The sequence below is a fragment of the Larus michahellis genome, chromosome 2 (genome assembly GCF_964199755.1).
Source record: "Larus michahellis chromosome 2, bLarMic1.1, whole genome shotgun sequence".
Lineage (NCBI taxonomy): Eukaryota > Metazoa > Chordata > Aves > Charadriiformes > Laridae > Larus > Larus michahellis.
Window position 1 is genome coordinate 117,468,609 of NC_133897.1, and position 26,362 is coordinate 117,494,970.

Consider the following 26,362-nt stretch of genomic DNA (forward strand, 5'->3'; position numbering starts at 1 on the left):
AACCAATTGTTTGGTTAGGTATCTGCAGTGCAAACCAATTCAGCAACTTAAGAGAGTTATGAAAATGGCCAATATTTCTTTTTTCTGAGACAAAATATGACTACTTGTAACTCAAGTGAAAGCAATGTTCTTGCTTATAAACCAGCCATTTGTAAGTCATCTGAAAACAATGTTCCTGCACAAAAACTAGCCAATTATAACTCAGAAGCCCAGAAGGAAAGCTCCCACTCCACTGGGAGTTTCCTCAGTACTGTTAGGCTAGCATGGTGTTACTGTCTTCAGCGTGGTACCATACCTGGGTGGGGAAATATATTGGTTATGGTACTCTGGCCTCTGCAAGTTGTTCATGCACTGGTGAGGATGGCAAGGTCAACAGAAATAAGTAACATCTCCTCCAGCCTTCTCAGGAGACCATCATAGCTGTGTGACAAAGACGGATGACCACTGTGTTTATCATGAAATTTAGCTAAGAAAAAGCTACGGGATGAGATCATTTGTATTTGAACCAGGGCAGGCTCAGCCTCTCCTGACAGCAAAAGCAGGAAGGGACACCGGAAAATGAAAATATCTTCCATGCTATTCAGCAAAACAATTTTCTGTGCATATTTACTACGTGTTTCGCATAGTGTCAGCCCTGTGCTGTCTTTATATGCTGGTATCGTACAAAAAAGGAAAAAAACATGCCACCTGGGGTAGGATTCATCTCACCTAACCTTAGCTGTCTAAATCAGATGATTGTAGTGAATGCAGAGAAACAGGCATTGGCAGGGTCATATTCCTCCTGTACCTTACCCCAGATGCTTTAAGCTGAAATAACTCATGTCTGAGATGAGTCTAAGCCTCCCTCTCCCCAGGAAGTACAAGGGACAAGCTCAGCACAGACACCTACGGGGCACAGAGGTGAATTCGTTATGCAATTCAGATCTCTAGTACCAATTTAGATGTGGAAGGGCATCCCACCTGGTCTCCAGCTGCTGCTTCAGAAGGATGCAGGTCTCATGGCTCCCACTCTCATCTGTTGGCTCTGTGTAGATGCCTCCAGTATCCTGAGATGTTTAACATGGACAAATCACGACAAACTTTTGTTCTATTATATACTAGGGGTAGGGGGTAGAGGAGAGATTCCAAATAAATGGGACAATGCTTTCCTTATTTAAGATTATTAGGGGTCTTGTGGCTTGACTTTGAATGTTTCCAGGGATGGGGCATCTACCACCTCTCTGGGCAACCTGTTCCAGTGTTTCACCACCCGCAATGTGAAAAATTTCTTCCTTATATCTAATCTAACTCTTTTAGTTTAAGACCATTACCCATTGTCCTCTCACTACAGGCCCTACTAAAAAGCCTCTTTCCATCTATCTTATAAGCCCCTTTAAGTACTGCAAGGCTGCAATAAGGCCTCCCCGGAGCCTTCTCTTTTCCAGGCTGAACAAGCCCAACTCCCTCAGCCTGTCTTCATAGGAGAGGTGGTCCAGCCCACTGATCATCTTCATGGCCCTCCTCTGGGTTCACTTCAAGAGGTCCATGTCTTTCCTGTGCTGAGGGCCCCAGAGCTGGATGCAGCTCTCCCGGTGGGGTCTCACCAGAGTGGAGTAGAGGGGCAGAATCACCTCCCTCGACCCGCTGGCCACGCTTTTTTTGATGTAGTCCAGGGTGCAGTTGTCTTTCTGGACTGTGAGTGCACATTGCCGGCTCATGTCCGGCTTTTCATCCACCAGTACCCCAAGTCCTTCTCTGCAGGGACACTCTCAGTCCCATCATCTCTCAGTCTGTATTATTAGTGGATATGATGCTCCATACTTTCTTATAGCAATTACATATTTTTTGATAGAGCTACAGTAAACTCTTCAGATAGAAGTAATATAGGACCTCAGAGGGGCCTCATAACAATTCCCATAAGCTCAGAGTCTGTGTCCAAGGCAGTTGCCTCTAGTGAAACAGGACCTCTAGTGAAAAGGAACAGCACTTCTCCCTTTCCTGCTAAGAAACCAGTGGTTCAGCTGCTTGGGGAATCGCAACCCAAAGCAACTAGAAATGGACAGTCAAAGGGTGCTGAGAAAGAATACTGCATGCATTGGGGGATCTTCCCCTCGAAGAGCCTCCAGAGTTTCTGGCAGAAGAGCGCTCCTTGCCCAGTAAATTGGGACTGGCAGGTCTCTACACACAAGGGGAAGAAGCCTATCTTCATCAAAGAATGTAGCTTTGTCTTTTGAGGATCAAATTCGATGCTGCAACACAGACTTGTTGTGTTGAGGAATTCAGATATAAGGACAGATACACACGCAGGAACGTGGTGACGGTCTAAACAGACTGAGACTGGTTTGTTTAGTGCTGGTCAGACATCTTGAGAGACACTTATCACCAGGATGGGCTGGCGGGCTCAGCTAAGCAGCTGGTGATTGCTTAAGGAGTTCCAGTACTGCTAAGAGAAAAGGTGGGGTGGGTGGGGGTTTTTGGGTGGTTTTGGGTGGTTTTTTTCCAGAAGGAAAGGAAGGTGAGTCAAATGCTTCTGCTTTGAGAGCAGAAAGGAAAGCAGGATCAAGAAGTAGTGGGAGAAAACACTATCTCCAGTCAGTTTTGAGGTGCCCTTGAGAGTCCTAGGAGAAAGGTTGACAGGCATTATATTTGGGAGGGTTTTATGGAGGGACACGACAGACCAAGGGTTCCCAACTCACAGCTGCACTCCTGGACACGGGAATGGGAGACAAGGCATCCCAAGCATGGAAACAGACTGTCAACAGCCAAACCCGGTAACCACCAGTATTTAGGCTAGCTAGAAAATGTCATCTTTAAAGGAGCTGAGCGACAGGGAAAGTGGGGGTCTTTGCAGGGCTATTTCAGACATTTACCAGTGAATCACCGATTAAACTCCCTTTAACAGCGACTCGGAAGGAAGTATCCATAGGATATTGTTCAACCTGTGAATTGTAAGCATCGAGGCGGTTTTACCTCATTATTTTTCCTTCAGTGGTATTCTGGAAGATGGCGGTGGACTGTGTCTCTGAGGCGGCTGTCACAAGAAACCACCCCCGCACCTGCCACTCCCCCACTATAAAGTCGTTAAAAATTACTTTACCCTTGTAAAGTTATTTCCACTTTGACAACATCCGACGGCCAACCGCTACAAACCACCCCCGCCCCGCCTTCCCCACAGCGCTAGCGCCCCCCGAAAGCCGCCACCGCGCGTGCGCCCCGCCGCAGGCGGGAGGCGAAAGTGAGGCTCCGGCCCGCGCTGGGGGTGGGGCGTTTCCAGGAAGTACGTAGCGCCGTTCCGTGGAGTACAGTGTCATCGGTGCGCGCCGGTCGGTTGTAACGATGTCGCCGCCGCTCTTCAGCCTGCCTGAGGCCCGGCTCCGCTTCACGGTGAGATGGACTGGGACCGGGGGGAAGGTGGGTGGGTCGGTCTCCTCTCCCTCGGGGCCGCTCGGAGCGGGGCCAAGCGGGAGGGAGGCTGCCTCAGCGCGACGTCCGCCCCCCTTCCGCCTGAACCGCTGGGCCGGGCCGCGCCTGCACCCGCAACCTCCCGCTGAGGGGGGGGGGGGGCGGGTTCCCCTTTAACGAGCATTCAGGGCGGCTGAGATAAAGCGGTTTAAGTTGGGGGACAGGGCTTTGTACCGGCTCAGCCTGGCCCGCCAAAGGGAGGGCCTGATGTTTAGCTTTAACAAAAATTAACGTAAAATTAAAGTAAACTAAATTCTCGCTTAACCGCAGCAGCAAAACGTCGGCAGGTTATTGCGCATATCTCTTTTGCGCCTCTGTCAAATGGTGCTTTTCTGTTGCCAGAGCAGGGGAGGATGGATGTGTACCCTGGTCTCCGGGCCCTGCCGTTTGAGGCCCTGTTTGTCAGGCAAGGGGATGGGGTTTGCACAGAAGTGGTCAAGGCATAGGCACCTGCTCCATTAGATTGGTTTTGTTACAGGATTCAGTAATTTTTAGGCCACGTCGTTAGCAGGAGTCATGTCCCAAACCACCATCACCTGCCTGTGAGGCAGGTGAAGTTGTGTGCCTGGGGCTTGAGACGACTGTGGTTGCAGCATCAGTCACAACAGTGTATTCCTCTGTGTGTCACTTAAATACTGTTTTTATCACACTGTTAGCCCAGGTTTGAAGTGTGTTGCTCTACTAGCGCACGTGCCTAATTTGCTAGGCACTTATTTGCACTGCCTGTTAGAAAGTTCTTTTGGTAAACTTACTGATGGTGTGTGGCAAACAAATTCCTTAGTATTTCTGCTCACTGTTGGGTAGAGGGAGGAGGAGATCCTGGTTTTGTAACTTTTCTTTTTTTACATTTTGATAGACGTCTACCAGAGATGCTCTGATTAACAAAAGTATCAAGCCCTTGTTGAATGCATTCAACCAGATTCCTGGGAGGTAAGCAGGCGCTGTTTGATCTTTAAAAGGTGTTTATTCAGATAACTTTCAGTAATCTTGTCCCTAGTAGTTTTTACTGCCTGATGTAGAATGTTTGCATTTGCAGTGAAAATGAAAAGAAGTGTACCTTGGATCAAGCTTTTCGAGTTATTGTAGAAGAAGAAATAGTAAGTCCTTTAAGCTGCTACAGTTTATCTCTTGATAAAGCTCAAATTTCTATTTGCAAGTTAATATATTAATTTCATAGCAATTCTTTGTAAGGAAATACTGTTTATTAAAAACCTGCGTTATGTAAAAGTTACCTAATTAAACTTGAATATAGATGATTAAAAGAGATTGGTAGGTAGGACAGAATGGCAGTATTTTACAGATACCACACTACAGCAAAAGGTGTTGTCTTAGCCTTTTTCAGCAGTTCTTTGTAATGCTTATGAATGTGTACTATGTCTTAACATTGTTGTTCATAAATGTGCGTTATTCTACAACTATAATTTAAGAGTGGGGTGGAGTGGTTTATTTGTTACTAGCCTGTAACAAAGCTGCCTGTCAGCTGAAAATAATGATGAAATGAATCAAATAATGTTTTTGTTGATATTACTAGAAAGAAAGTTGAATGTGGGGTATTCATTTTCAGAGGTAAATGACGCTCCCTGTGCAGTAGGTATTGTAGGGTCGATCAAGAAACATTGCTTGCTCAGTAACAATTTTAGGTAGTTTACTGACAGGTCTGATTGAATAAGACTGTTTGAAGTTTTGGGAAGTTGAATGCCAATATTTGTTTTAAATATATCTTCTTGAAAACAAGATGTTTAGTTTTGTTAGGTATATTTAGGTCAGAATACATAAGTTTAACATTGTTTTGTTTGTTTAGATAAATAAAGCTCCATGCGAAAATCTCCTGGCAATTATTTCTCTTGCTATTAGTGGAGTCACAGAAGGTGAGCATCTTTCTCTCAAATCTGTTGGGAGTTCTAGGGACCATTTAGGGGAATTTTAAAATCTTTTTTTTTTTCTGTATGTCATCTACAGCAGTTAGCTTTGATATTGTCTGGTCCTTACGCTCGTTGTTATTATATCTGTTTCACAAGAGGAATGAAGTACAATATAATTAAATTCGTGCTTATGTGTGACATTTGTGTTTGAATTTTTATTATTTTTTTAAATGGAGGAAAATGCGTGGTTTTGATTGCAAAATAATTAGCATTTTCTATCTTTGTCCACCACTGTAAAATGTTTGGAAGTCTCCTGTTGTAATTTCAGAGATGAGACCACTGAGGCAGAGTTCTAGGTTTCACTGGCAGAACCAGAAATAACTATTCCTGAATATCTGTTCTTGTCTCCCAGTACCGACCTGTTAGTACATGGCTGTTTTTTAGATACTTGAATCTCTTTCTATTATATACATCTGAAACTGTCTTTTGTGTCAGAAATCAGTATGCTCATCTGTTCTGAAGAGGCTTTAGTGCCTCTTCCCTTTGTATATTTCTTCACATTGCACATCAAATATTTGTTTTTGTAAGTATAGCTCAACTACATATGTGTTTTATGAACTGTAGAGTAACAAGACCTGTGACTATGAGGAATGCAGGCATTACCAAACTACATAGCGTGGGTAGGCAGAGTTGGAGCACGGCTTTAGTAGTGCTTTTCTTGAGGAAAAGACTGTCAGACTTCATGGGTGTGTGTAGTGTAACTAACTGTGGGTTTAGAAGTCTTAAAGAGTTTACTTGCAGTCTGCAAAGAGGTGCGACATTGTTTCAGACTTGGAGGGTTTTAGAACGGTTATTCTTTATTATTTGTTTTATGTTAGTACGAAGTTTTTTGTAAAGCTCATCTGCATACATGTACATGTAGAAATAGCTTTAATGGAAGTTCATGCTTTAGGCCAAGCTTTTAGTTAGGATTTGTAGGAACCCAGGGGAACTTCTTTCTCTTCTTTTTGGCGTAATGTCCCTCAATTGCCATGCATCTTTATTACATTTTAGTTCATATTTGATGAATAAAATATCCCCTGTTCTTAGGTATCTGCACTGCATCAACCCCTTTTGTGCTTCTGGGGGATGTTCTGGATTGCCTGCCTTTGGATCAGTGTGACAAAATTTTTACTTTTGTGGAGAAAAATGTTGCTACATGGAAATCGGTAGGTATTTTTCTAAAATGTGATATAGTTGTCCCAAAGTTTCTGTCTGCCTGAACCATTTCTTACAAACAGATTTTAACTCTTTGTTTCTGTTGAAATAGTAGCATTGAGCATGTTTTATTTTGAGGCTTAATAGTGTCTGGGCAGCAGAGGTCAGAAAATGAATAATAAAACAAATCAATTTTGATGTTCTATTTCTGACTCCTTTTTCGACAGTATTTGTCGTGTTTAGAAACCAGAAACTTAAATTCCAATGCACAGTTTGTATGAGTAGTTTCTTTCTTGACTTACTATTCAGCCTCTTCCTCAGAGCTGCGGGAGATTCCTCCATCTCCAATTTGCAGGGAAAGAAGTCTTCTTGGTCAGTTCCTTAATGAACTTTCCATTACAGGACTATAGCAATGGTGAATACGTTGCCCTAAAATGGTTTTCCCTTTGAGGAGCAATCGGTGTTTCAAGGCCTGCATGGATGTTTTATGGTCTTGCTGTGCCGTGGTGCTGTAGCAGGAGACGAGCTGCTGTGACAGGCTGCTAAGGTTCTTGTGCTGCAGGCACTGTTAATTAAAGAGTGAATTAAGGGTCTCGGGCATAAGTTGTAAGGCGCCTGCATTTCATTCCAAGATCATAATAGACCTTGGATCTCGGTATCCTTGGTTTGCTCTTTCGTAATGCTGCTGGGACCACAAGCGTTAGCAACTCTGTAGGTAACATCTGAAAAGCATTCCAGTTTCTCTGTGTTTTCCTAAGCGGGACTACCTCCCATAGGCATTCGTTCAGGCTGTTCTGTTTCAGGTAACATTATGCCCCCTGTTTTTTCTCACAAACTGTTATTTATTGTTAATTCAAGTACCTATCAATTTCTTTCTCCTGCTGCCAAATTACTACTACTGTGAATACTCTATATCTTTTGTGTATTGCTCTTTGCGTTTGTGTATAAATAATGCATAGAATAATAAAGGCAATGAGTGTAAAAAAATTAGTGTGTTCAAGGGAAAAAAGGTGGATGTGGCTTTTGCAGTTCATGGTCACATGCAGATTTTCTGTATGGAGGCTGGATTTAAATGTTGTGTTTTATGCTTTCTTGGAATTTGCGGGACTACTTGTTTTATTTTGCCTTTTTGTGAAACCTGCCTCTTATCTAAGGGAAAACTCAAATTTAGAGTTAACAGTAGTTAACTCATACTTGCTTGTGGCTGGTGATTGATTTGAAATTCTGCTCAAGAAGGTTTTGTGTTCTTTTAATGATCTAAATACCTTTACTCTGTTTCAGAATACATTTTACTCTGCAGGGAAAAATTACTTGCTACGAATGTGCAATGGTGAGTTGTAGTTTTTCGTGGGGGGGTGGCGGGGAATTAAAGAACTCCCTCTCTCAGCAAATGAGTTTAATAATTTGATTTACATTCAGTGTGTTCAATAAGTAATAAAGTTAAAAGGCAGACCGCTCATCTGAGCAGATATTCGTGAGTCTTGCTGATTAATGTAAAAGTCATTCTGACCTGAGGGAAATCTTCTCATCAGTGGGGGTCATTATAGCAGAACATCTTAGAAATACTTATTCTTCAGCAATGACAAGGCCCATATCAGAGGCTGTATTTGAGTAGGGTTTGATTTGAATTTATTTTTTATTGCCGTTGAAGGTGTTAGGAGAATCAGTAGAATGCGTGTGGAAAAAATATGACTGATCTGAGGAAGTTACTAGCATTTAAATTTACAAATCTTAGTTTCCTGTCATTAGCTGTGTAGGTCATGTAACTGGCAAGTCTTAAATTCTAGTACATGAGAAATTGAAAGAGGGATTAATACTAATATTCTTTGCTGTTTACATTATTTAGACCTCCTAAGAAGGTTATCTAAGTCACAAAACACAGTCTTCTGTGGAAGAATTCAGCTGTTCTTGGCTAGGTTATTTCCGCTTTCAGAAAAGTCAGGTGAGATTTTTTTTTTTTGCATTTCATCACACAACATCTAACAAAGACTAAATATGCTGAATCTTTTAAGTTTCTGATGGTTGCCGATCAAATTCGGCTGGAGAAAATAACTTTGGACTTGTATCTCAGTTCTTCTCTCTACCCCCGATATTGTAAGTGACTTTCATGTGTTGTGATTTTCAAACACAAGTTTTGAATGCTGTTTCTGAGAATTTAATATCAGCATCTCATAAACAACTGAATGAACAGACTTATGAACTTCACCTCATCTAAGGCTGACCCTTTGTTTTTTACAGGACTTAACTTGCAGAGTCAGTTTAACCTGGAAAATGTCACTGTTTTCAATACCAATGAACATGAGAGCACTCTAGGACAGAAGGTGAAAATTCTTATGTCGTTTTTCTTTCAATCTGCAGGAAATATGTAAGACTGCGCAGAGATGCACTACTATGCATAATGTTCAGAACTGTATGTTCACAGTTTGATCGCCCCTCTTCAGATCAAGCTGCTGATTCTGGAAATAGGCATGTTACCTGGTACATTAAACTGTGTGGACTTTGAGGAGGGGAAAAAAGTTGATTTGATTGTGAAGGATAAGCGCTGTCACTTACTGTACTAAGTTTTCCTCACAATGTGTGGAGGATAGAGCTGTCCCTTCAGCTTTTTTTCAAGAGAAGTCAGGCTACCATTGCAAAGTGTAGTAAGGTGTTAAGACAGGAGTTTGTTGCACGCTTTACTGGAATAATACTTCAGAGATCTTTTGAGTTACCATCTTAAGCTTTCTGATCTAATGTGTAATAGAATGTTTAAAATAAAGAACATCATGAAAACTATGCAAATTATACTGGCATTTGTGTAAGTTTTTAATTATATTTTTTCCTATTAGCACACTGAGGAGAGAGAAGAAGGAATGGACGTAGAAGAAGGTGAAATGGGAGATGATGAAGCACCAACAAGTTGGTGAGCTTACAGCGATTCTGAAAGTTGAAATGAAATTTTACAAAGTGAAAGAGCTGTTTGGGAAATACCCTAAATGCTGTACTCAGAATCCTACTTATCTCCTGTTCTTTCAAGATTAGATACAACCTTAGCAGTGTCTTAATCTGTTTAAGTGGAGGTGCCTGGCAAAGGGAAGAAATCTACAGATTATTTGAAAAAGTTGCATACCCTGTCTGAGAACCACTGTTATTCTTTCACAATTTTCCCAATTACCTTGACAAAACTGCTGGCAAGATGTTTTCAGGGATTCTAAGTACCTGCTGTATATGCTTTTAGGAGAAAAAGCTGTGCTCCTTCATTCCCCAGGTAGTGAAAAACTCCTGAGATACCTTTCTCTTACTATTTGCTTTTGTGGTGAGACAGTAACAATAGACTGGATGGAAAACTCTTTTAGGGACAAATTCTGAATTACAGATTTACTGTAAGGGATTTTCTATTGACTCATTATTTCACTTACAAAATGAATGTTATTTACTGAGATTGCACATTCGTGAGAGGACTGGAATTTAATATATCACTGTCGACACTGGTTTTTTTCATATTTTTTTTTTCTCCTCAGTTCCATTCCAATAGATTATAACCTGTACAGAAAATTCTGGTCACTTCAAGATTACTTTAGAAATCCTGTGCAGTGCTATGAGAAGGTCTCATGGAAAACTTTTCTTAAGGTAATCTGAGTTCATGCTTTCAACTATTCAGCCTCAGTAAAAAGTGGCAGTTTACACAAGTAGAAGAGTGACTGCATAAACATAGAACAGTTCAGCTGCTAATGCCATTTGTCATCTGCAAAAAGCAGAGCTTGTGGGATTTAGGTTCCCCCCCCCCCCCCCCCCCCCCCCAACAAGAAAAATAGTTCTACCCAATCCTAGTTCTTACTTCTGAATAGTTATATTGATCCCAGTGGGATCCTGAAGATAAGTGTCTAATGAGACAATTCTCTTTATAGAAGCAATGACTTGAATGTCCCCTTTGGCCAACTGTTTCAATTTTGCTTAGGATGAATGTTGAGGATGATTAACTGCTAAGCTACTGTTTATTCACAATTTGCCACTCACTGTTTATTTACTAGCAGGAAGATTGTTTCTTTTCAATCTTCATTCTCTGTGCTCCGGTAATAAGAGGTAACACCTGCTCAGACATTCTAATATAAATCTAGTTAATGAGGTCTGTATTCTCAGCTTTCAAAAAAAAAAACACCAAAAAAACCCCCATGTATGGTTCAGAGAAACTGAACAAGGCCAAGCTTAAGTCTTTCAGATGAAACTTCTGAGTTTTTCTTCATTGCAGCTTTAAGGCTTTGAATTGATTCTTTTTTTTTTTTTTAAAAGCAGCACTGCAAATTTAACTGTCACTTTGAATATAGCACCATCATCACCTGTTCTTTCATAACGTCTAAACAACGAAGCATTTGTGCATTGTTCACAACCCATAACATTGTTTTTCTTAGCATGTTTTAAATACTCCAAATGATTAGATGTTCTGAAACGATAAGTAACGCTTTCACCATCATTTGTGGTATTCAGAGAAGCCCTACGTATTTGTGGTAAATTGGTCTTGTTTCAACCGGCTGATAGCAAGTTTACAAATGATTTTACTTGCTTGGCAGTAAGTCTAGTGTAGTTCTTCAGTTACAAAGTTTTTGTATCATTTTCATGTGGTAAATAACTCTGTTTTATAGTACTCAGAAGAAGTTTTGGCTGTTTTCAAAAGTTACAAATTGGATGACACTCAGGCTTCCCGAAAAAAGTTGGAAGAACTAAAAACAGGAGGAGAACATGTATATTTTGCAAAGTTCCTAACTAGTGAAAAGGTATGTGCTTTCTTTTCTCAGAATCACTGAGTAGTTGAGGTTGGAAGGAACCTATGTCCCGTTTAACCCCCTTGCTCAAGGCTCTCAGAGCAGCTTGATCAGCGCTATGTCTGGTTGGGTTTTGAACATCTCCACAGGTAGAGATTCCACAGCTTCTCTGGGTACCCTGTTCCACTGTGTGGATTCCCTCTGTTAGTTCATGATTCAGGGACTTCTATTTCTGGAATAAGAGTCTGCAGTAAAGCTGACTCTTATTTATTGTGTTGGATGTGTATTGTTACATTTAGAAAGGGAAGTTAAAAAAGAGTAAATATTTAAAGGTCTGTTGCTTTTTTTATTGCCTTTAGAATTACATTTTCAAAACGTGGCTGATGATATGTTAGTTATATTTTCTGCCTCATAAAATTGCTTCTAAAAAGATCTTCAGTGGTTTTAATGCTGTTAATATTAACTCAAAAATACAACACTACTGAATTTAATCCTAAAATTATTGTCTTCATTTTGGAATAATACATAACTTTAACTTTTAAATGCATGCATTAGTAGATGATAGAAAGGAAGTCTCAATGCAGCATGTTTTCTCTTTCTGAGATAGAAGAGTAGGTAAATTCCTCTTAAGCCTTTAATCTGTGTATTGACAACTTTAAAATACAATCTAGAAGATACAGAATTGGTTCCTTAATTTACACCCAATAGTCAAAGGTCTCTTTCTTTAAAGAATCTTCAAATGTTTCCTTTGTGTGATCTATCATGCTGTAGCACATAGGATAGAAACCAAGTAGTATATCACTGTGAGAGTGAACCCTTCTGTGGTAACCAAACCCTTATGCTCTAGCTAGTAGTTCATAGGAAAAGGGAGCAAACTGTCCTTCGGTTACTGAAAAAATTGAATTTTTTTTTTCCAAATTCTTGTTTGCTTCAAAGTGAATGTTGTAAAATCTAGGACTATGAAACTAGTTAAACAGAAATCTAAGACGACACTGTTTATTTTTACGGGCAGTTTGTCATGCTTTTAAAAAATGGATTTAATTAGAAATTTTGATAACAGTCTTTCCTAAATGACATCTTTCCTAGGTGACAGTTTATCAGTCTTAGTAGCTTATGGAGCACTGTCCTGATAAGTGATACCAAATAGAGATTCTGTAATGACTTATCTTGCTTTATGAACAGTCCCAGTCTAGTTTATCTGAAACCATTTGTTGGATTTTTTTAACTTATGCATGTTTAGTGTCTTTAAATGTTTAATTATTTTTTTTGTTTGTGTTTTTTTTGTTTGTTTAGCTGATGGATTTACAGCTGAGTGACAGTAACTTTCGCCGGCACATCTTGTTGCAGTACCTAATACTATTTCAGTATCTAAAGGGACAGGTCAAATTTAAAAGGTAATGCAGAAATACCTTGTCTTTTGGGGATGGGGAGCTAAGAACTTGGAGATAAAACAAAAAATTTTACAAGAGTTTATGTCTGCTTGTTCTATAAGGTTCTCGTGGTACTTGCAGAGCCTTGCATTGGTAAATATATGATGTGGCTGAAGTTATTTTACAGCAGGAAAGGGGAGGTCTCATTCTTGCCTTTCTCTGCTCTTCTCTGTGTGATTCTCTGCCCACCCTTGCAGATGCTCCAGTATTCATTAAACTTACTCAAATTTGTGCAGTTTACTAAACCAGCAAAAAACCTATCTGCTCACCTCTGCAGAATTAGTGTTCTGCTAAATTGGTGAGTTGAGTGGAGTCTCAGAGAAGTAGAGGCCACTAAAGCTTGTTTAAGGTGAGTGCCAGCCATGCGAGGGAGGGAGTCTGTCTCTCTGGCAGCAGCAAGTTGTTAGACCAATGCAAGCTACTTGTAGGTGGCATTGTTTTGAATGTACGTTGACTCTGTGATGTGTCGTTAGTTGCTGATTTGTTTTTTCCTGGTGTGCTACAGAATTCTGTCTAAAATAGCAAGAAATAACAGTGGTGATTATTGCTTTTATAAATTAATGTGACAGAACAAATCTTTTCCTACTCTGTACTCTAATTTTATGCTGAAAAAACCCCTGCCTCAGTTCATTTCTTGTGCCCTTGACCACATGCGCACATAATGATTAACATTTAAGGCAGCTATCTTTCATCTGCAATATACTGCTTTTTATAAACTGATCTCAAAGAACTTTGCAAACTAGATTAGGATCGTTACCCTCATTCTATAGATTATTTACTAAGGCAATGTGGTGGCAGAGAAGGAATAGAATTCATGTCTTCTGAATTGCAGTTCAGTCCTGTAGAGGTCATAGTCAGTCATTCCAATGACAATTCATTAAAGCGTTCATTAAAAGCACTACTCACTTATCATTTTTTGAGGGTGGTATGACATATAAATGGTGTAGTATAACACCTGGTGCAGTAGTAAAATAATACTAATTATTCCCTTCCTTAAAGAAGAGCTCTTTTATATCCTATTAACTAAGAGAAGCTAGTTCTAGAAGTCTTTCTCTTGTTACTGACCTAGCCGTGTCATGTTTATATTTGCTATTTAAGGTACCTAGTGCTTCATAAAAAGTTGGTTTGTGTTATATTGCTTTTGAACACTGTAAACGGAATGTTAATGGTTATGCTTCAAATGTATTCTTGAACCAGTGAAAAACAAAAATTTAAAACACATTAAAAATAAGATGAGAATCTAAAAGTTCTGGTTTCTTCTTGGCAATGAAGTGAGCCATGTTATATTTATTTCTACGTTCTTCCCTTTTCACTTCAACTTACTGATTTCATTATAATTCTATATGTACCAAACAACTTTTTTAATGACTTCAGGTTATGCTATATATAGTTCGTGTTTTCAGATATTCAGGATCTGTGTTCTGTGTTTAGCTGGTAGACAAATTGTTTCTTTTACTGTGGTTTGTCTGCAGTAGTGCTTTAGCTGGAGTTAGGAAAGGGTTTTTTGAAGTCATTTCATTGTCCCCACTTGTGCTTTGGGCCCAACATCAAGGCGTGATCTTGAAGCACACAAATGGGCTTCCTGTTGGATGAAGCTAAACCTGAAAGTCTATTCCGCAAGCACATCTAATTAACTCCACAGACTTGTAAGTGGCCAGTCTGTGGGACCGGAGCAGAGCACATTTATAGTACTTTCATCAGATCCCCTCTAACACCCCTCAAAAAGTATGTAGTGTAAATGATGTGTCCACAGCAATATTTTGATGTGTAGGAAACTCTTCAAATTTATTAAAAAAAAAAAAAAGTGAGCTGAGTTAATGACACTTTCTTTGTTGGTTTTTTGTTTTCTTCAATTCCAGTTCAAACTATGTTCTAACAGATGAACAATCTCTTTGGATTGAAGATACTACAAAAGCAGTTTACCAGGTTGGTACAGTAGATCCTTCTCTAAAAATTACATGTAAAAAATGTTAATTGTGTAATAGTGTATCAGCCACCTTTGAAGCAGTAACCATCATTTTCTTTGGGTTTTTTGTACATATTCTACTACAAATGTTATGCAAAAAGTTAACTTCTTTTTCTTCCTCCCACAGCTTCTTTCAGAAAATCCTCCAGATGGAGAAAGATTCTCGAAAATGGTAGAGGTAAGTGCCTGTCTGAACAAAGTCTATATAGAGCGTAAAAAAGCACTGTCAGTTTAAACTAGTTTTTGGAACACATCTGAGAGAACTTCTATCTCATCTCAGTAAAAAAGGTCTTATAATGTCTTTCTATTTTTGTAGTCACATTTTTCCCATGTTTTCATTAATGTGCTTTTCTTCCTTCTCCTTGGGAGAAATCGAAATGTGCGTATGTGTGCATGTGCACGTACAGGAGACATTAGTTATTGAAAAAATCAATAAATAATATAATAATATAATAATATATCTTATTATATTATTAATATAAAGTTAATTATAATAGTATATCATATAACAAACAATATAATAAGAAAAATCTAAAAGCCTTTGCAGAAAGGAGTGCTGTGCCCAAAGACATAGGGATAAGATGCTAGTGGAATTAAAAAAGAAGTTGTCTTCTTGCTTTCTTTTTTTCTTTTACTTTGCCTGCACCTACTTTCTTGTTTAGAGAAAGAGAAATAAAGCCTTTCCTGCAATTATTGAAGAGAGGAGACACACTATTTTTGAATAAACTAAATCAACTACTACTAATAATAAACTAAACCAACTAATAAAATAAAACTAATAATTTGGATAAACTAAACCAATCAGTAAGATTATACCGATGACATGGAGTAACAAAGTTTTCCCTTTAATTGTAACAACTCAATTAAAAACTTTGGGGTCAACTCTGAAGATGATTATGACCTAATAATGTGCAATATTATGTTTCTCCAGCATATATTAAATACTGAAGAAAACTGGAACTCATGGAAAAATGAGGGCTGCCCAAGCTTTGTGAAAGAAAGGTAACTATTATGTTACTTATGTTACAGCTTGCTGCTGCTTGTTCGAAATGATGGTTCAACTTCAGAATGCGTACTCATGGTGTATGTGAACATTAATGATTCACACAACTTTGAGGTTTGTGTAGCTGGGTGTCCCTTCTGTGTGTGCAGAAGGCTGCTGGATTTCTGCCAAAAGTATTAACGCTTCAGTATGTCAGTGAAGAGGTGGTTATGAATGTGCGGGGTCTCAGGAGAGCATTCCTTGCTGTCTCATGGCAATGTTTTGTTCCCTTAATACTAAGGATCTAGTGAGTGAGGAGACTGGAGCAAGCTGTCTCCCCTCATAGAATCATAGGGTTGGAAGGGACCCCTGGAGATCATCTAGTCCACCCCCCCTGCTGGAGCAGGGTCACCTAGAGCAGGTTGCACAGGAACGCATCCAGGCGGGTTTTGAATGTCTCCAGAGATGGAGACTCCACCACCTCTCTGGGCAGCCTGTTCCAGTGCTCTGCCACCCTCAAAGTAAACAAGTTCCTCCTCATGTTTAGGTGGGGCTTCCTATGCTCAAGTTTGTGCCCATAATCCTCCTCCCTTAGCAGACTCTAGGTAGAAGAAGTTAGTGCCTGACTTTCCCATATACTGTTTTGGATTTCCTCTAATGAAGCCTTTGGTGTTATGGCTTTGGTGGGGCAGTGTACCTGGAGTTTAGTGGAACAGTTTGCCTCTTATGCACTTCATTTATTAGGTTTGCCACTTGGTAGTGATCACTTACCTGAAAGGAAATTAGGATTAGGTGGCTTTCACCATTGAAAGGTTTCCTTTGTAATTAGTTACTAACTAGTGGCAAAGCTTGAATTTGGACTCCATATGTCTACATGACTGTCTTGCGTTGATGACCAAATATTCCTCTTCCATCCTTCTTCATTCTACACACAGACTGTAGCCTCTTCGTGGTGAGGAGCATCTGGGTCATCATCTCCTTACAGGTTTCCTTTTATGGGGAGATCAGGTGGAGCTACCTTGTCATGACTTCAGCTGTTTGCAAAAAAGGGAGGGGGGCTGTGAGAAGAGAGAAATGACTATTGGGGGGGGTAGGAAAGTAAAATTATGAAACTTGACTTTTATAAATGTTCTGTCTCCTCCTTTAGATCTCAGCCAGAGTTTCAGCTTGGGTAGGTCTTACCCTGACCTCAGTGGTCTGGGATCGCCATTCTCTGATCCCATGAAATCAGGTGCACCTGGGGAAAGGGAACTTGGAATCATAGAGCAGATGATCCCAGCAGCAGGGTAGATAATACTTAATATGTGCTGCTGGCACCAGTGTGATTTGCTTCTTTTTCTATATTGGGACTCTGATAGACCTTTAAATTGTGACTGAGCTAATTCTGGTGTCTGGCAAATCCCTTTCCTTATCTTTACCTTCTCTCTCCTCTTCCTTCCTTCCCCCCCTTGCCTCCTTTCGCTCCTAGAATCCCAGTCCTTCTCAATACTTTCATTATGATTTAGCTTGACACTATCTGAAGCAAAATGGCTTGATTTTGTTCTCTAAATATTACTGGTTTGATACTAAAGAGTATCTTTTTTTTTCTTTAGACCTCCTGATTCTAAGCCAATGAGGCCTGTGAGAAAGAGGCCAGCTCCAGAGGACTTCTTAGGAAAAGGACCAAACAAAAAAATCCTTATGGGGAAGTATGTTGGATTTTTTTTCATTACAGGGTTGGCTAGTTGTTTTGGGTATTTTTGCAGGGCTTTTTGCCACTGGCCGTTTTTCTACTCAGTAATGTTCAAACTTCCCCACTTTGAAACTGCCAGGAAAGAACAGCCCAGGGGCTATGTCATTCTTTCAAAACGTGCAGTAGGCTTCCCTTCCTTATAGTCATCCCTTCTAGATCTCTTTTAAATAGTTGGTAAGTTACAGGCAGAAAATCGGTGGCTTGTACTTGTTGGATCAGTCTTTATACTTTTGTCCTCTTTTTTTTTTTGCTTAAAATGTATCTGTGCCATGGGTTTTAAAATAACACCCACTAGTATTTTATGCCTGGGGCAAAGAATTCTTCTTGATATGTCGTCTCTAATAAAAGTGCCATGTTTCGTATGATACTAAATGCTGCATTTTTGCACTCCCTTCTTTAGGATAAACGGTAGTCTTTTCATTGTAACGGTTCACCTAACCTAGATGTGGAAACTTTGACCTTGTCTGCAGCTTCAAGACCTTGCACTGAGTATTTAGTAAAATGTCCCTTCTGAAAAAGAAAGTGATAAACTGTTTCATTTAGCAAAACAAAATTGCCTGACCTTAGCTAGTTTGGAAAGTGAGAGTTTATTACTGTTTCTGACTACAGATCAGCAAGAGATTATAACAGAAATTTAATACATATTTTTCCTAATTTGCAACGTCAGGTAAGATTTGTCACTTCTGGTAGTTCCTAATGTGTACGTATCAAAAGGTTTATATGGTATGCTTTATTATAAATGCGCTGGGGTGAGAATTTTTGTAGCGTTGTTTTCTGTGTCTGTCTTTGGTAAATGGTGGAATGTGGAATAACAGAATGATGAATGTGGAGTCTGATACGTGTTTATGCTTCTCTTCTCAGTGAGGAATTGACCCGCCTTTGGAATTTATGTCCTGATAACATGGAAGCTTGTAAATCTGAGAGCAGGTAGGGTAAAAAATGGTACATCATTGTCTAAAGCTAACTTTCAGCACTCTAATTACACACAAAATTATTAGAAAATTGCCATAAGGAAAGTATGTAATATGTTCTTATGCAGTATGCCATTTCACTGTGTGTCTTGGGAGAGAGGTCGGTTGTATGAATCCGTCGTGAAATCTCCTTATTTTTCTTTACTAGTGTTTATGCTGTCAGTAATTTTCATTGCTTAGGCAAATAAAATCCAAGCTAGAAACCAGATGGAAACTCCAATTTTGTAGACCATAATTGTATAATTAATTACCGTACTAATAAAGGAAGATTGCCGAGTCTGGCTGTAATGAAGTTAGCATGTTGTTTGGCTATGATTTCAACCAGGCATGTGCTTTGAACAATACTAGATAAGAGGAAATTGGCTAGCAGGCATTGTTTCACTGCATACCGGATCTACTAGTGCTGCTGATGTCGAAAAATACAATTATTGGCTATCCCTTCTGTTTGCACAATTGTAGGAAATACTGAAAATGTGCTTTGCTATGTAACTTTCTATTTGTTAAAAATAGTGTAATCCCTTTTTATGCAGACGTGTTACCTAGTATGAAAATTTGGAAAAGGAATGGGACAGTTCCCAAAGAGAACTTTGCTAGTAGTGACTGTAAGGGCTGGGTGCCAGGGAGAAGTGCTAGCTGGGCAAGTGTCCTGAGTGGAGGAATTGCTTTTCCGGGGGTTGAGAGTTCTGTGGAGGAAGTGCCCTCCTTTCTTATGAGGCCGGGATGTGTAGCAAGCCCTCTGGCAGGATACTTGCCTTTACTAGGCCATGGGCTAAAGGTGGAGTTGTGTTTGGAACCAAAGCTTTTGATTCCCTGTGCATGATTGTATTGTGCTGTAACTTCTTTAAATAAAAAAAACTGAAACTAAACAAATGGAGATAAACCAAGAAAATGCATGCTGTGGTAAAGAGGAAAGAGAAGATCCCAGGAGATCTGGATTCGGTTCCAAGTTTTATTATAGACTTTGTGACTGAATGTGGTCGCGTGACTAACTTTTTGCTTTGGTTCCTCATGTCTTCATTCAAATGGCGTAATACTTCCTTCCCTGTCATCTTTTTGGATAGCTGTTCTGGGATAATATAGCAGGATTCAAATCAGAGGGGTTTTCAAGATGTTGGCTTTGGTTCCGGTAGTCAGTGATAATACTACACTTATACCTGCATGGGGCACAGCTTTCCTGAGCAAAATGTTTTTCAAAACAAAGTGAATTTATAGACCAGTGTGCCTCCCCTCCTGCCCCAGCTGATTACTAGGTTCCCTTGTAGAAGCAGATGTCTCTGTCAAACATTAGGTAGGAGAAATACAGATCATTATGAGCTTGCTTTGCACCACTGATAACCTTGTCTCAGAGTAACCTATGGCTCTTAAGTAATCTGTGTTTCTTGCCTGTAGTCTTCAAGCAGCAAACCGGCCTCATCATTGTGAATGTTGTTTCTGTTATTTTTTCACGTCATGGTTCCTTATGTGCTGGTTTGAGTACCTTTCAGAAGCAACCCCTAGCTGTTCTAAGAGCAGAAACATCAGTCACCTTTTTAATATGTCCCCTATGAACCATAAATATTGTCTTTTAAATCACAGAAGAGTGGAGGTTGAAGGATACCTCTAGAGATCACCTAGTCCATCCCCTTGCTCAAAGCAGGGTCAGCTGGAGCAAGTTGCCTGGGACCTTCTCCACTCAGGTTTTGAATGTCTCTCCAGAGTGGAAGTTCCACAGCCTTCCTGGCTAACCTGTTCTGGTGTTTGATCACCCTCACAGAAAAGTTGGGGGCTTTTTTCTGATGCTTAAGTGGAATTTCCTGTATTTCAATAATTTGTGCCAGCTGCTGCTCGTACTTTCAGTGAGTAGCATTGAGTCTGACTCCTTCTTCCTTACTGCCTCCATCAAGTGTTTACTGCCCCTGAGCCCTCTCTTCTCCAGGGTAAACAGTCCTAGCTCCCTCCACCTCTCCTTGGATGTCAGATGTTCCTGTCCATGCGCAGCTTTTTGCATAGACCCATGTCTCTTGTGCGGGGGAGACCACAACTGGACCCAGCACTCAAGATGTGTCTTGCCAGTGCTGAGTAGAAGAGGGGAAGGATCATCTCCCTTGACCTGTTGGCAACCTTCTTCCTAATGCAGCCCAGGATGATAATGGCTTTCTTTGCCTGAAGGGTGCACTGCCGACTCACGTTCGTGGTATTGCTCACCAAGACCTTTTGTGCAAAGCTGCTTTCCAGCTGGTCAGTCCCCAGCCTGTACTGGTGCCTGGGGTTGTTCCTCCCTAGGGGCAGGACATTTCCCTTTGCTGAACTTCATGAGGTTCCTGTCAGACAGTTCCTCTGGTCTGTCGAGGTCCCTCTGAATGGAAGCACAGCTTCCACTCCTCCCAGTTTTACATTGTCTGCAAACTTGCTGAGGATGCGCTCTGTCCCATCATCAGTAGGTCAATAATGAAGGTGCGAAATAGTACTGGCCCTAATAGGGAGCCTTGGCATATGCTAGTGGCAGGCTTCCAGCTGGACTTCATGCCACCGATCACATCTCTTTGAGCCCAGGAGTTCAGTTGCTTTTCAGTCCATTTCAAATAAATCAGTTTCTCCTGAGGCCTGTAGACTTTGGACTTGAATGTACTTTAACTGCAGTACCTTCAGCAGAAGGTGCAGGGATCACCTTGGGGGGGAGGGGTGAAATGAACAGTTTGAGCCACTAAGATGGGATCATTAAGTACAACATTAAGTTGCCTAATATTTATTTTTTTTTTCCCCCTTCTAAAATTAGTGGTTGTGAATGATTGAAATTGGGGAGTAATAGTAGTCTAGCTTTCTCTGGTAGCAGATGAAACTGAAGTGGGGTGGGGTAAAGAGGCCATGTTTTACTTGTCCTGTCAAGTTGCACAAAACTAACAACCGTTACAGACTCTTCAGAGCTTGCGAGCTGTGCGAGCGGCAGCATGTTTCTGACACAACCAGTCAGTTGGCGCAGGTATTCTTATGAAAGTCTCACTTCCTTATTGCCAGATTTCTTGTCTTATGTCCCATAGTCCTTTTCCGCTGGATGCTGTTGACAGTTGTTCATGTCACCTTTTTGGTATGGCAGGTTTACATATGTGCAATAGGCAGTGCCAGCAACTGCTGGTACCCCTCAGTGCGTACGCGGTAACTGATTTCACAGCAGCATGTATCAAACGGATTCTTTGCTTATTTGCAATTGTTACGTTTGGGTAGGTTGGGCTTGGGGTGTTTTTCCTTCAGTGGATAAGCTTGAGATGTGTATAAAGGAACTGAAAACCAGCTATTTATTGTAGATTGTGAGGAGTATTAAGCTCCTTATTTTATTTTTTAGGGAATATATGCCAACGTTGGAGGAGTTTTTTGAAGAAGCTATTGAACAAGCAGACCCTGAAAACATGGTTGAAAATAAGTATAAGTATGTCAATCTTTGTGTTTCACTTTATTTTGGATCTCTTTCGTGTTTGGATTGTTAAAGAAAACAGACTGTTGTTTGCATTACTAATATCTGTGCAGGACTCCAGTAATGTACAAAAAACCTCATAAGTTTGGACAGAATTACGTTAATTAGTAAATGTCTGAGATCTTTTTCTGTGCTTTTAGAGATGCCAGGCTGTTACCAACCAAACTTGTATTTTATTATAGGGCTGTGAACAATTCTAATTATGGCTGGAGAGCATTGAGACTTCTAGCACGCAGAAGTCCCCACTTCTTCCAGCCAACAAACCAACAATTCAAGAGTTTACCTGAATATCTAGAAAACATGGTAATCAAATTAGCCAAGGAGCTGCCTGTAAGTAATATTATTGTATAATAATAAATTCTGAATTCATTTGACTTCCTGCTTGTCTCTCTGCGGTCCATTTGGGGAGGGAGGGAGGGAGTGAAAAAGGAAAAAGAAAAAATTGTACACTACAGTAAAAATTGCAAATAAAATTGGTCTAATCCATGAAGATCCCAGTAACGCTAAACTGAATAACATTCACTAACCAAGTGAGTGCTGAGCTCTGCCTGTATTCTGTGAAGAAGCAGCTGTGGCAGTCCCGTGGGTAGGCAGGAATAGGTTTGTACCCAGCTTCTTGGGTTCCGTGGTGCGTGCAGACCACTTCTATTGAAGGTGTAAGCTGGTGTCGCGGCTCAGGAATATCAGTAGCTGTGGCTGCTGGCATGGCAGTAAAAGGGGCAGGGTGTGCAGCTGGAGATACTGTGCTAAGTGTTAGCAGAGCTTTACAGCAAGATTTTACCAGAGCTCTTCTGTCGGCTGCCTGACTTTTAAAATATGTAAAGAAAAATAGACTTTGGAGCTGTAAATTTAAGGCGCTAACCCTTTGCATGTTCAACAGGACAAATTTGAGGCCAGAGAGGGGTTTTTCAGATCACTTTATACACGATGATAAGAGAGACTGGGAGTTGGGGAAGGGAGCGTTTTCTAAACCTTCGAGTTAGCACACAACACAGCAATTCCTTGTGGATATGAACCCGTGCTTCCATATTTGGGACCTTCCTTGTCTGTAATGTGAAGCCACTGAGGTGTAAAGGTTGGGTTGTAATATATAGCTGCTTTTGTTTGTTCATCCATCAAAGTTAAATAGAAGCTAATAGCAATTCTAGAAAAAATACTGGGAGGGGGAAAGCTGTTTAATTATATTAAGGTATCACTTTATGCAATATTCCTGGTGGTACGCCTGTCAGGTACCAAAAGTTACAGCAAGAAACAAATACGTAGATGAGGGTTGTGATTGAAACGTAGGAAGAGAGGAAGCCTTTTGTTCATCTTGGCTGATCAATAGCTAAATCAGAGTGAAAGTTTGTTGTTTGCATATTTGTTGGCCACCTTTAAGAAGTTTGAAAGTACAGAAAAATTTGAGGAACTCACAAGTAAGGAATAAAATTAGTGAAAAAGAATAATAACTTTAAAAAATGTTCATCAGTAGTGGTCTCAGAGAGAGTTGGTTGGTTTTTAGTGTTTTTAAAGGAAGTAATAAAGCAAGGTCTGTAATGCTTAGTTGTAGTTACTATGAAAAGGAGAGAATCCTGTGAAGTCAGTGGGTACTTCCATTAGGATTTTTAGTTAATACCGTGTTTCGTTGGAACACTTATCACTGGTGGTTTGGATACAGGAGACTGAGGGGGGAGGTTAGTTCTCATATGGGATCATGTCAGGTTTTCCATTCTGACACACATTCCAGAGACCATCACAGAGCTGTAAAATTTCTCTTTAAACACAAAATTCATCCAGTGATGTTTAGTTCTCTCATTGTAGCCTCCTTCTGAAGAAATAAAAACAGGCGAAGATGAAGATGAGGAAGATAATGATGCTTTATTAAAGGAGAACAATGAAAGTAAGGTTTGCATGTTCTCAGTTTTTTTTAGTTTCTTGATGTGTATTGTAGAAGCGGTGTTTTAACACAGCTTCTGCTGAGGGTCACCAGTCCTGGTTACCCCAGTGCTTCTGACCTGAACCCGCCTTCGTACCAAAAAGTGTGGCCCTTTCAGGACACAGGGCGCTGGTAGCAGCCTCTCAGTCTTGTGGCCTGCAGTGCTGACAGTGTCCAACTTGTTGAAGTTGGTTTAGCGCTTTCATTAGGAGCCTCTTCCACTTTTGCTGCTCCATGGTCTGTGTTTACAGTGTTAGTAGGTGTTTAGAGCTAAAATGCCAGCATTGCTGTGTAAAAACCTACCCGAGGTTCCTCACCCCGCTTGCCTGTTCTTCCTGACCCTTAATTGCCTTCCTGTAGCCCTTGTTGGGGCAGGTAGTTGTGGGACTTTCAGAAGTGGATATAGTCCAGCTCTGAGATCTTTACTCCCTCGTCATTTAAAATATCTTAAAAGACAAAAGCAGCTCTGTGAGAAGAGCAACCTTCCTGACAAACCTCATCTCTTGTTCATTCCTCTCCATGAACCAGTCCTTACATTTTTGTCTCTTGCCTGTAACCCTGATGCTTTATGCTCCTACGTGTCCTTCCCTGTCTCCTGTGTCTGTGTTTCTGCCTTCTCCCATCCTGGTTCATGCCTTCATCTCGCAGCACTGTCTCCCTCGCCTGTTGTATGTCTGTGTGCCAGCTCCTGGATCTAGCACAGGCAGATGGGGTGTGCAGGGCATGGAAGTCACACACCAGACACCCCTGGCAATTTTGTTGAAAGATTTTTCTGTTAGAGGCCCACAGGCGGCTTCCCACTGTGAATCTCATCTCTTGTGTTGCCTTTTTCCATCCAGCACCTGCCCTTTTCCACAGTCTCCTTGCCAATCGCGGGGAAGTTCTCTCCTCTTCAGCTTAATGCTGTTTCACTGTGGTGAATTTACATCTTTCTTTAAATCTTGTCTTGAAGCAAAGGTGGGGGGAGCCGTGGTCGGCTACGCACCGTTGTGCTTAGAAATAAGGGAGGTGCTCCGAGTGCTTTTGTTTTGTTGCTCACGATGTCCTATTCTTTCCCCTTGATGTAGTGAGTTTAGTTCAGACAAACGAGTGTGACTGGTAAGCGCTGGGGAGAGCTAAAGCTTCCACTCTGTGCCAACTGGCTCTTCAGGTGGCATGAAGGCGAGATATTTATTAAAAATGAAGCATAAGATTAACTTCTATGCCAAAGTAATTCGGTCTCTAGGGTTTTTTCTTTAAAAGTGTGAAATAAACATAGGTGGTAAGCCAGATTGTGGACCATCATAAGCTATAAATGTGCAAACCCACCTGTGTAATCACTGCAGCACTTGGCTTCTCGGCAGAACACAGTGTTCTGTGGGGTTTTTATCTTGATGCCAGAATGACAGAAAATTCCTTAAAGTACTGACTACATATTAAAGTTACGGTCCTATTCACACTCCTGCTGCTCATAGGAACATGAGGCTTTAATAATTCAATAAAAGGGAAGCAAATTGTTTTTTACTTGGGTTAACTCTGAGTAAAGTGGCTAAAATAAATCCAAAAGACAATTAAATGTTAAAGATCACTCTGTATTTTAATATTACAGTTGACTCATATTGAAGTCTGCCTGTCAAAATCCTTGTTTTCATCTGGAGGAGGCAGTTCTGGTGTACCAAAGGCTTTAGCAATTCTCTCCCAATCAAAGAAGAGATAACATAAAACCCAAGATTTTCTTTATCATGGGCAATAAGGGACATTGCTCTTGAAGCCCAGGTAACAGACCTGTGAAAATCCATCTGTTCTCAGAGCTCTTGAGTAGGTTTTAACAACTAAAGGAAAGGTGTAAGTCAGTCTGGTAGTAAATAAAGGGGCGGTTTAAAATGGGGCAGGTGAGGGAAGATTTACTTGCAGTACCTGGGGACGTTCCCTCTGGCTCACTGCTCTTTTTTTTTTTTTTTTTTGCTTTTTTTTTTCCCCCAGGTCCAGAGGTACAACGGGACAAAGCCATGACGGGCGAACAAATCGAGTCATTTGCTAACAGGCTTGGGGAGCAATGGAAGGCCTTGGCCCCTTACTTGGAAATGAAGGATTCTGACATCCGGCAGATCGAGTCGGACAGTGAGGACATGAAGATGAGAGCGAAGCAGCTGCTGGTGGCCTGGCAGGATCAGGAGGGTGCACACGCAACCCCCGAGAATCTGATTACCGCCCTGAACAAAGCCGGGCTGAGCGACCTTGCGGAAAGCCTGACCAATGACACAGAAAGCAGCAGCTAACGCGAGTCAGAGGCCAGCTCCTCCTTTGGTTTTGGTGGCTGTAGTCGTCTTCGTTGTTGTTAATTGTGACTGTCTGTTGTTGTTGTTGATAGGTCGCAGGTTTTTGATAGGTATTTTATGTTCAATAAATGATAAAATTTTGTAATAATATTGCTCAGTTTTCCAGATTTCTGGAGAAAAGAATTACTCATCCCAATCCAGAAACAGGGAGCTTCATCTTGGATGGTGGGAATGTAAAAGGGAGTCTGGAGGGTGAAGGCAGCTCTGCGCAGGCTGCAGCAGGAAGGTTTGGCAGCGGCAGAGCTCAGGTCATTCTCACTGGACAGAGCAGTTGATCGTCTCCGCAACTGCCCGCTGCGTCTCTGGTTTCTCAGAGCACAGGGAGGTGTGAAGGACTTACTTACAAGGCAGTGGGGAGAGC

General features: G+C 40.9%; 1 protein-coding gene across 4 annotated transcripts; it reads left to right on the top strand.

Moving 5' to 3' along the window:
• Positions 1-3,249: 3,249 nt before the first annotated feature.
• On the top strand, positions 3,250-26,089 carry THOC1 (THO complex subunit 1). 4 transcript variants are annotated; one of them, XM_074576796.1, is made up of 22 exons: positions 3,250-3,363; positions 4,298-4,371; positions 4,478-4,538; positions 5,243-5,309; positions 6,393-6,511; positions 7,782-7,830; positions 8,347-8,442; positions 8,739-8,821; positions 9,329-9,402; positions 10,001-10,109; positions 11,120-11,251; positions 12,533-12,633; positions 14,529-14,595; positions 14,763-14,813; positions 15,567-15,637; positions 16,765-16,788; positions 17,210-17,305; positions 18,211-18,276; positions 21,640-21,723; positions 21,951-22,098; positions 23,569-23,647; positions 25,646-26,089. In XM_074576796.1, exons 1-22 carry the CDS (start codon positions 3,316-3,318, stop codon positions 25,939-25,941), a joined length of 1,995 nt encoding a protein of 664 aa, XP_074432897.1. In that variant the 5' UTR covers positions 3,250-3,315; the 3' UTR covers positions 25,942-26,089. The 4 variants fall into 4 exon arrangements, with proteins under 4 accessions (XP_074432897.1, XP_074432898.1, XP_074432899.1 ...); XM_074576797.1 differs by lacking the exon at positions 16,765-16,788; XM_074576798.1 differs by lacking the exon at positions 23,569-23,647 and having other exon boundaries at positions 25,646-25,822.
• Positions 26,090-26,362: the final 273 nt, after the last annotated feature.